This window comes from Balaenoptera physalus (assembly GCF_965194825.1).
Source record: "Balaenoptera physalus genome assembly, chromosome: 10".
Classification (NCBI taxonomy): domain Eukaryota; kingdom Metazoa; phylum Chordata; class Mammalia; order Artiodactyla; family Balaenopteridae; genus Balaenoptera; species Balaenoptera physalus.
Genome location: NC_138889.1, coordinates 39,911,601 through 39,921,818, shown reverse-complemented (window position 1 = coordinate 39,921,818; position 10,218 = coordinate 39,911,601). Strand labels below are relative to the sequence as shown.

Sequence of the window (10,218 nt, the reverse complement as noted above, 5' to 3'; positions counted from 1 at the left end):
TTCTTTATTTTAAAAATGATGCTTCGAGTCTCTTTGGTTAACTTTCCACTTAGCTTTGGAAAATTTTTTGGAAAAATAATCAATCACAGAGTTTTAGAGTTGGGAAGAAATGTAAACCTATCTCAGCCCCAAGCCCTCAGAGTGAGGAAACACAGTCACAGAGATATAAAATGGAAATAGCGGATACAACGTTTAAGAATTTGTACTGCCTTTGCAAACACAGAGGAGGAAGAAGCTGAGCCTCTCTCTCTTTTGCACTCACGTCTACCCTCTCATTTACTCTCAAGGATCCTTCCGTGGGTACATACTAGGATTGACTGGATAATTTTAGAATTACACATTTCTTTCTCTTAATTTGTATGCCTTTTATTTATTTTTATTGATGTTGATTTTATTTGTTTACAACCTTCCAGAGTCATTGGACAGGCACTACATAAAATATAAATTTTATTATTGCTCCATTAATAATGCTAATAAAAAGGATAATGTCACACATCTTTTTTGGCAGAGGGGGAAGGGACAATGGAACCCCAGCAATATATTTCAACAGTGGAGCAAGAAAATTTGATAGAATGGTTTCCCTTGCCTCCTAAAAAGGCCCATCTTTCTCTCAACCTCCTTGACTCCCAAGAAGGACTGTGTAAATATGCTCAGTGAGGCTGTGTTTACCTGGCCCCGTGTTCACTCAGCCTGGTCTGCCCAAATGCCACACAGCCTGAGGATTAGGCGGTGTTTCTCCAGTATTTAGTAGTTGCTGTGCATATGGGATCTTAATACGAACTTTCTAAGCAAAGTAAAGAATATTGAAATGAGTCACATCAGCATTTCACTAGTATTAGAAGCTTCCCAGAGAATAAATTTGCCCATCAGAACTTTCTGTGATAGAGCAACAATATTGTTGGTGACTGAAAGCATGATTTCATACAAGAGAACCACTTCTGAATTTTTTAAACTATTTTTTTAACACATGAAATTACACGCGATACAAAATACTTGTCTTACAAGTTGAAATCTTTACAGTTATGGGTACAGTTACAGTAATGCAAGTAATATTAGTGCATTCACTTAGAGCAGAGTTATTTGTCTTCATTGGGCTTAACACAAAGCCAAGAATGAATTATTTGCTTAAATGACTTTCTAGTCTTTGAATTAAAAAAAAAAAAAAAAGAAAAATTACTTCTATCTCGTGTATAATGTGTCAGAATGATAAACAATGCCAACAGTTAAGTAGTCTGGTATTTCTGTAAAAGGGAGATCGTATTCCATAGCCTTGAATTTGTAAATCCTTAAGTTTTGGTTGCATATGTCTATCAAATCGTCATTATCTCAGCTTTCAGGAAAATTACATCATCTTTGGTAATAGGCTGCCAACAAACAGAAACTATAGACTACACCATTTTTTTTCCAAAGAATCCTGTATTTTAATGAATAGCTGAATAAATAGACATTAATTATGAAATTCACATTAAGATAGAAGAAAATCCAAACATTTTGATTGCTTTATCTCTTAAATTTGATAGCTACTACAAAACATACTATTTATGTTAGGGTAAAAATAAGGTGAATCACAGGAGTGTAATTGGGACGTGCTGGCAGATATATACAGTAACATGGAGGAGCCATAAAATAAAAGTGTTTATATGTACATAACTTTTTCCTTACTTTTTTGCATGGAGAAACACTGTTTTATAAAATGGGAAAACACACAGTAGACCACATGCAACAAGGACCAATACATGTGCACAGCAGAATAATCAAACAAGACACAACTATGGGTTTAAAACAGAATTTGGGAGCAGGAAAAAAAAAAAAAAGGAAAGAGTTGAAACCTGGAATGCTTTCTTATTGAGGTTTCAGAATATAAATTTGTCTAACAAGCCTCTTGATAGTTTTCAAAAGTTCCCACTTGACCACCTAAGGTTGAAGTGTAAGAGCTAAAAATAAACCATCATATGATACAAAACTTTGTATATTAGCATACAAAAGGTAACAATTTACTTTTTGTATAAAATATAACCTTTTGATAGTATATTTATTTCACATATGTATAAATATAACCCAAAGAATATGCTTTAAGTATTTCTACCAAAATATTCTTTACAAAAGTTTACAAAACAAGTAATTTATTTATATTTACAACCTAGCACAGAAAAGATTCCGAGCCAGTGATGTTGGTATTGTGTAAAAGAAAGAGAGTGCTTCTAGACATTTTAAAGATTGCAAGAGGGCTTTGCAGAACTTTCAAAATGTGTTCTTTTTAGAAAGGTATTTAAAGAGTTATTAAATGATTTCAGTTAAATATCACTTGATAATTGAATACGCGAGTGTATGACTAAAAAAGCTGAAGATAACCTGTGTTCCTCTGTAATGAGGAAAATGATAGTGATATTTTGCATACATCCCAAATCAGCACACATCTTCCCCATTTTGCAGCTGATCTGTTACACAACTCAATAGGAACTCTTTCTTTGATACAGTGCTCAGCCCTGAGGGAGAAAACCTGGATATGAAGGGCCCATCTAGCATGTGGCAATGATTCATCACATCAGGGACAGAAGAATGAGTAGACTGCTACTAATAGATCACATTCTATTTAGCTGTTCACCCAAATAATGTGTCCAAATAAGGCCAAATTGTTTTTTGTCTCAATTATGCTTTCCTTCAAACCTATGAAGTAGATTTGTACACACCCGTACCCACCATCCCTGGTCCTGACCTTTTGCTTCTTATCTTCAACCAAAATATGATACCTTCTACTGCCAGCTTTGGTCTCCAAACTTCCTTTTCTTACAAATCAGTCTCTGGTCAGAGGGCCAGGCTCAATTTCACTCAGCTTGGGGACTAACCAGCAGGCATCATCACAATAAGCAACACCCCAATTTATTTGTGGTCAAATACATCTCCTTTATAGCAATGCCCAATGTGGTGTTTTCTCTTTTAAGTAGTGAAATCTGATGCAGACACATGTGCACTAATATTTCAGTATGATTAGGATAGGTCGCGACTGAATCTAAGATTCAGAAACTGGATTTGGAAATTGGTTGTGGAAAAAAGTTGGCCATCTCTGTGTTCTTGTTTCATCACTAGTTACAGCATCTTGAAGTATAGGATATGTGGGAAAACTGAAAAAGTGAGGGGATGAATCTGGGGAAGAAATTCTATAGTCCACTGGGTGTTCTCTATGTTCTCCAGTTTTCCTTTACTTAGGACACTGTTTGGTTACTCCAAACACATCTGTAACATTTCAATCTACCCTGGAAGTTTTAGGAAACCTAAATGAAAAGACAGAGTGGAGGGATTAAACCACACTTACATATCTGTTAGAGCAAATTAAGGAATTTTTTGCTTGTTGCTTGGAACTAGTACCTCCGCATGATGTGGGGTTTAAACAAGCCAGAAGTTCTATTACTTTTCTTTCAGGGAGAAAAGGAGCTTGTGAAGCCTATTTTACACAACTAATTACACATCAACATCACAGTTCTGTTTGGATAAACTGGATACTGTGTCCTGGGGTGTAGACAGGGAAAAAGTGATCCCAATGTTTTACTTTCAGGTTTGAGATTTAAAACAAGCATTTGGACCAAAATGTTCACCGCTACAGTTACTTTCTGCTTTCCATTTATAAGCCAAGGTATCTTCATAGAGTCCAACTAAAAGTCAACAGTTTGGCCTTTACAGAGTCCTTGTAGAATACTGCCTTTTAGTGCTTGGAGTTTGTGAATTGTCTCCCTTTTCTCCTCTAGGAGTTGTTCCCCAAGATTTCATCAAGGTTGATGTCTTTCATCCAGTCATCATTACCAGGCTCTGTCTTCAATAAAGAATCAATGAAATCAGCATCACTGTTTAGGGCAGGGCCCATGTTATCAGTCTGTTGGTTGAGAAAGTCAAAAGATAAGTCATTGCCATGGTCAGTTCCTTGAAAAGCCCTGGAACTTTGGTTGGGTGAAGGAAAACTGCCGGCTGTCAGGGATGATGGCTGGCTTATGCTTGTCCTCGACTGACTCAACCCTGTTCCTGACTGGTTCAAATTAGGCAAGATCTGTGTGCTTAGCTGATTGGGTCTGAGATTCAGACTTCTGAGTGGACCCATGTTTTGTCCATTTAATGTCTGGCTCATTTGGTTCATGGGTCTCATTTGCACTGCTGGTGTTAACTGATTAGGAGGAGCCACTGCTCTCTGGGAAAATTGCTGGCTACCTACCGCCTGTTGCAATGACTGGTTTGGAGTATAGGCTGTAGGTGTGCCTGGGGGGAAGCGGACTCCTGTAGATTTCAGCGCTTCCTGCTGTTTGGTTGTTGCTTCTGGAGAGGCCCAGTTTGGTGCTGTTGTGCTGGATGTGATCATTACATTCGACGTTCTCTGTGCTGGCATGCTTGCCATACTATGGGTTAAATTTGGTCTTAATTGTTGTGAATTGCCAACAGATCCAGCTCCAAAAGTGGCCACATTATTATTATTATTACTGGGCCCTAAAGTGGGTGGCCGGGGCATCAGAGGGTTGTTTTGATTTGCTATCAATTGGTTTGGGTTTCTGTGTTGGGTCAACTGATTCATTGCTGAAGTGACGCTGTATGTTCCAGGTTGATTGCAAGGCAGGTTCCCATACATCCCTATGTTCTGAACTGCAGTGGATAAGGATGGCATTCTTGTCCCATGAGAAGTAGACATGAGGCTGGAATTTGGAGTTAAAATGGTGTGTGTTGAAACTGGGTTTGCCAAAGCCTGGTTGGAGTTTAAACTCACTGTTGATGAGCCACCTGAGAAAAAGAAGATAATTATATTAGTTCATAACAGTAGGTTATCTCTTCTCTTATAGCGATTTACAATAGCTTATCAGCTCTGAGACTGCCTTTGGGTGTAAGAACAAATAAAGAGAAATAATCATCATAGCATATCATATAAAAGGAATAAGACAGCTTTTGGGGGGAAGTATCACCCTAAGTTACCCCTTGGTCAAGAGTTTACACATTACAGAAAGAAGACTGAAATAGAATGGTTCTATTTTTTAGGCTTTAGTTTATTCTTCTTCTGGAATCATTGAAGGGAAGTGATAGTCAATCTTCCATTTTGAATTAGCTACTCTGTTCCAAGACCAAAGACTACAACTTTGATTATCCAGCTGTCATGAAATCCATGCTACTGGTCACCCCTGGGTCCAGATTAGAACATGTGGATGAACCCTATACATGGCTACTAGATTAAAGGTCCAAATCTATGGCCTTGAAAATCATGTCCAATTTTCATCTGCATCCCCACTCAAGAAGCTGCCATAAGACAGGTAAATTCCCATCTCTTCGAACATCTGGAATTCAATGTAATCCATGGTCCAGTGATTACTTCCATACAGAAAGCACTCTGCTCTAGGAGGAATAGTTATTATCGCACTGTTATCCACACATCATGAACTACTTTCACTCACGCCATTTCCTTCTCATATGATGCCCTTCTTACCTCACCAAGCCCTATCTTTTCTTCAAAGGCTCAGGCCAAGGTCCAAGTTCCTTCATTAAGCTTTCCCTGATATTCCAGCCTCCTCTCTCAAGCTGCATTTGCTCTTTCAAGTTTTCATTTAGCATTTAGCTTCTGTATTGGGAAATACATGGAGCCTCAAAGTGCCAGCTAGTTATGTTGATACCTGTAAATAAGTGATTGAATGTGGGACCACTCAATCACAGTCTGCTGAATAGGGAGGTTCCACCTATCGGATAGTGATTAACTGACATATTGAAATCTTCCTGGCTTGAGGAGGTTAAAATCATCATGGCAAGACATCTTGAGAGGCAAAAATGGAATGCCAGAAAGATAAATAAAAGTGCCTGCTGGATGATAAGTTCCATGAGAGAAAGAATTTTTGCCTGCTTTGTTCACTGTCATATTCTCCAAGTTCAGTGGATGGTGCAAAGTAGGTATTCAGTTGATATTTGTTGAATGAATGAATGAGTGAATGAGAGACTGAGGCAAAGATATAACTTGGAGAAAGATACTCTTTTAAAGTACTCTCCCAGCAGAGAGGCAGGGAGGCCCAGAGAATCAGAGATACTGAGAAACAGAGAACTAGACACACATATGAGTATCAGGATGGCAGTATGTGAAGAGAGCATGGTTGCAATTATAACCCTAGCATATCCCCTACTGCTTGAGGATAGCTAGCGTGGTACACACCTGGAAAGACTGAAGGCCTTGCTATTTATTTTAAAATATGTCCCCACTAAACTACATCCCCCTTGAAGGCAGGAGCAGTCTCTTTATCTCCTTGTATCTCCAGGTTTAGCACAAGGCCCTGACTGTGTAGGGCACTGTTTGATGACGAGGGACCAGAGTCAGATAGGAGAAATTTGGACAATAACTCAGAGTTCACAGGCTGCTAATGAGATTAAGCAATATCAGCTCGGTGTCTGAAGGTTTCATGAGAAGAGAATTTCCATTACGGAAATGCTATGGAAAAAATGTCGAGGCTTTAAAAATCACTCCCTCTAGGGACTTCCCTGGTGGCTCAGTGGTTAAGACTCCACCTGCCAAGCACATACAGTGGAGAAAAGACAGCCTCTTCAATAAGTGGTGCTGGGAAAACTGGACAGCTACATGTAGAATAATGAAATTAGAACACTCCCTAACACCATACACAAAAATAAACTCAAAATGGATTAAAGACCTCAATGTAAGGCCAGACACTATAAAACTCTTAGAGGAAAACATAGGCAAAACACTCTATGACATAAATCACAGCAAGATCCTTTTTGACCCAGCTCCTAGAGAAATGGAAATAAAAACAAAAATAAACAAATGGGACCTAATGAAACTTAAAAGCTTTTGCACAGCAAAGGAAACCATAAACAAGACCAAAAGACAACCCTCAGAATGGGAGAAAATATTTGCACATGAAGCAACTGACAAAGGATTAATCTCCAAGATTTACAAGCAGCTCATGCAGCTCAATAACAAAAAAACAAACAACCCAAATCCAAAGCTGGGCACAAGACCTAAACAGACATTTCTCCAAAGAAGATATACAGATTGCCAACAAACACATGAAAGAATGCTCAACATCATTAACCATTAGAGAAATGCAAATCAAAACTAAAAGAGATATCATCTCACACCGGTCAGAATGGCCATCATCAAAAAATCTAGAAACAATAAATGCTGGAGAGGGTGTGGAGAAAAGGGAACACTCTTGCACTGCTGGTGGGAATGTAAATTGATACAGCCACTATGGAGAACAGTATGGAGGTTCCTTAAAAAACTAAAAATAGAACTACCATACGACCCAGCAATCCCACTACTGGGCATATACCCTGAGAAAACCATAATTCAAAAAGAGTCATGTACCAAAATGTTCATTACAGCTCTATTTACAATAGCCAGGACATGGAAGCAACCTAAGTGCCCATCAGCAAATGAATGGATAAAGAAGATGTGGCACATATATACAATGGAATATTACTCAGCCATAAAAAGAAACAAAACTGAGTTATTTGTAGTGAGGTGGATGGACCTAGAGTCTGTCATACAGAGTGAAGTAAGTCAGAAAGAGAAAAAGAAATACTGTATGCTAACACATATATATGGAATCTAAGGGAAAAAAAAGGTCATGAAGAACCTAGTGGCAAGACGGGAATAAAGACACAGACCTACTAGAGAATGGACTTGAGGATATGGGGAGGGGGAAGGGTAAGATGTGACAAAGTGAGAGAGTGGCATGGACATATATACACTACCAAACGTAAAATAGATAGCTAGTGGGAAGCATCTGCATAGCACAGGGAGATCAGCTCTGTGCTTTGTGACTACCTAGAGGGGTGGGATAGGGAGGGTGGGAGGGAGGGAGATGCAAGAGGGAAGAGATATGGGAACATATGTATATATATAACTGATTCACTTTGTTATAAAGCAGAAACTAACACACCATTGTAAAGCAATTATACTCCAATAAAGATGTGTGAGAAAAAAAAAAAAAAAAAAAAAGAATCCGCCTGCCAATGCAGAGGGCTGGAATCCACCTGGTCCGGGAAGATCCCACATGCCGCGGAGCAACTAAGCCCATGCACCACAGCTACTGAGCCTGCACTCTAGAGCCCGCGAGCCACAACTATTGAGCCTGTGTGCCACAAATACTGAAGCCTGCATGCCTACAGCCCATGTTCTGCAACAAGAGAAGCCATTGCAATGAGAAGCCTGCGCACCGCAACAAAGAGTAGCCCCTACTTGCCGCAACTAGAGAAAGCCCGTGCGCAGCAACAAACACCCAAGGCAGCCAAAAATAAAAATAAATAAATTTATTTAAAAAAAAAAATCACTCCGTCTAGGTGCCCCCTATTTTAACAATATGCCCTGAGAAGGTTTATGAGGAGAGCTGTATTTTTAAACAACTAGAATAGGGAGAATTTCCATAAAGATAAAAAAATATTAATCACAGTTAATATTTAGAAGCTCTTAATATGTGGTAGAAATTGTTCTAGGTGTTTTTCATACATCATTTCTGATATTAACATCTGGGCAAGGTGATTATTATAGTACTGAGATTGAAATAAAAAATGATAAAAGAGTTTGTGTTGTGCTTGTTGTTTATTTCATTCTCAGAAGACATGTGAAGTACAGTGCTCTAGAGTGGTGATTCTTACCCATCTGGGGGTTAGCAGCTGGTTGTTAAGGACACCTCCCTCAGGAAAATGCCCATATGCACTATGGAAGAGACGTCTAGGTCCCTCCCAAATACCCAACCTCCCTGTCTTCCTTAGAAACAGAGCCTTGATTTTGCAGCAATCTGCCCAGCTGAAAAACCACATTTGCCAAACATCCTTGCTGATGGGGGGTCCATATGAATAAATTCTGGCTAAAGGCAGAAGTTACTAGGTGATGGACTTCCTTGGTGGTGCAGTGGTTAATAATCCGCCTGCCAAGGCAGGGGACACGGGTTCAATCCCTGGTCTGGGAAGATCCCACATGTCGCGGAGCAACTAAGCCCGTGTACCACAACTACTGAGCCTGCGCTCTAGAGCCCACAGGCCACAACTACTGAGTCCACGTGCTGCAACTACTGAAGCCCGTGTGCCTAGAGCCCGTGCTCTGCAACAGGAGAAGCCACCGCAAGGAGAAGCCTGTCCACCGCAAAGAAGAGTAGCCCCTGCTCACCACAACTAGAGAAAGTCCGTGTGCAGCAACGAAGCCCCAATGTAGCCAAAATAAACAAATAAATAAATAAATTAAAAAAAAAAAAAAGCAGTTACTAGATGAGTGTCCAAAAAACCTACTTTAAAAAGGGAATCTGGGGCTTCCCTGGTGGTGCAGTGGTTGAGAGTCTGCCTGCCAATGCAGGGGACACGGGTTCGAGCCCTGGTCTGGGAAGATCCCACATGCCGTGGAGCAGCTGGGCCCGTGAGCCGCAACTACTGAGCCTGCGCGTCTGGAGCCTGTGCTCCGCAACAAGAGCGGCAGCGATAGTGAGAGGCCCACACAGCGCGATGAAGAGTGGCCCCCACTTGCCGCAACTACAGAAAGCCCTCGCACAGAAACGAAGACCCAACATAGCCATAAATAAATAAATAATTTAAAAAATTTTTAAAAAAAGGGAATCTGACTCATTTGGGAGGCCATTTTACCTTTTCCCCTCTTTCATCTTTCTATCTGGAATATGGATATGAAGACTGGTGATGGGGTGGCCACAAGGCAACCCTTAGGATGGAAGCTATATGCTCAGGAAGGTGGGGTGCAAAGACAAAAGAAGCCTGGATCCCTGATAACATGGTAGAGCCACCAAACCAGCCTTAGACTGCTATCCTTGGGAATCTTTTATATGAATGGGAAAAGAAAAGCCCAAACATTCACCTTGAATTTGATATAATATTTCAGAGGGCTCTTAGCTTCCCCCAAAGCCACTGATAGGCCATGATATAAGAAGCCATGTTCCAAATAATACCCATATTGTCTTTCGACCTCCTTGAGGACAGACTCAGAGAATCCTGCTTCTGCCCTGAAGCAAAGCAATCTTAGAGAGTGGAATATATATATCCCATTCCTAATTTTAGTGGAAAGAGGCAATCTGGTGCAATTGAAAGTGTTTAAATAAATGAGAACAACATATTGATTACTACACTTAACAGGACCAGAAAATATTAATAAACAGAAATATTCACAGCCCCTCCTTCTTTAGAGAATCTCCTTTATGGCCTTAAGCAGAGAGAACTTGGGAAAATAGAGGACAAGCTTAGTTTACATGA

General features: G+C 40.0%; 1 protein-coding gene across 2 annotated transcripts in view; it reads right to left on the bottom strand.

Annotated features, from left to right (window-relative positions):
• Positions 1-1,154: 1,154 nt before the first annotated feature.
• The window catches only part of MAML2 (mastermind like transcriptional coactivator 2), a 365,379-nt gene continuing 356,315 nt past the window's right edge, over positions 1,155-10,218 (bottom strand). For both annotated transcript variants that reach the window (XM_082409878.1, XM_082409879.1), the window contains one exon: positions 1,155-4,758. In XM_082409878.1, the coding sequence (XP_082266004.1) occupies positions 3,740-4,758 (1,019 nt within the window). In that variant the 3' untranslated portion in view covers positions 1,155-3,739. The remainder of the gene's footprint in view (positions 4,759-10,218) is intronic.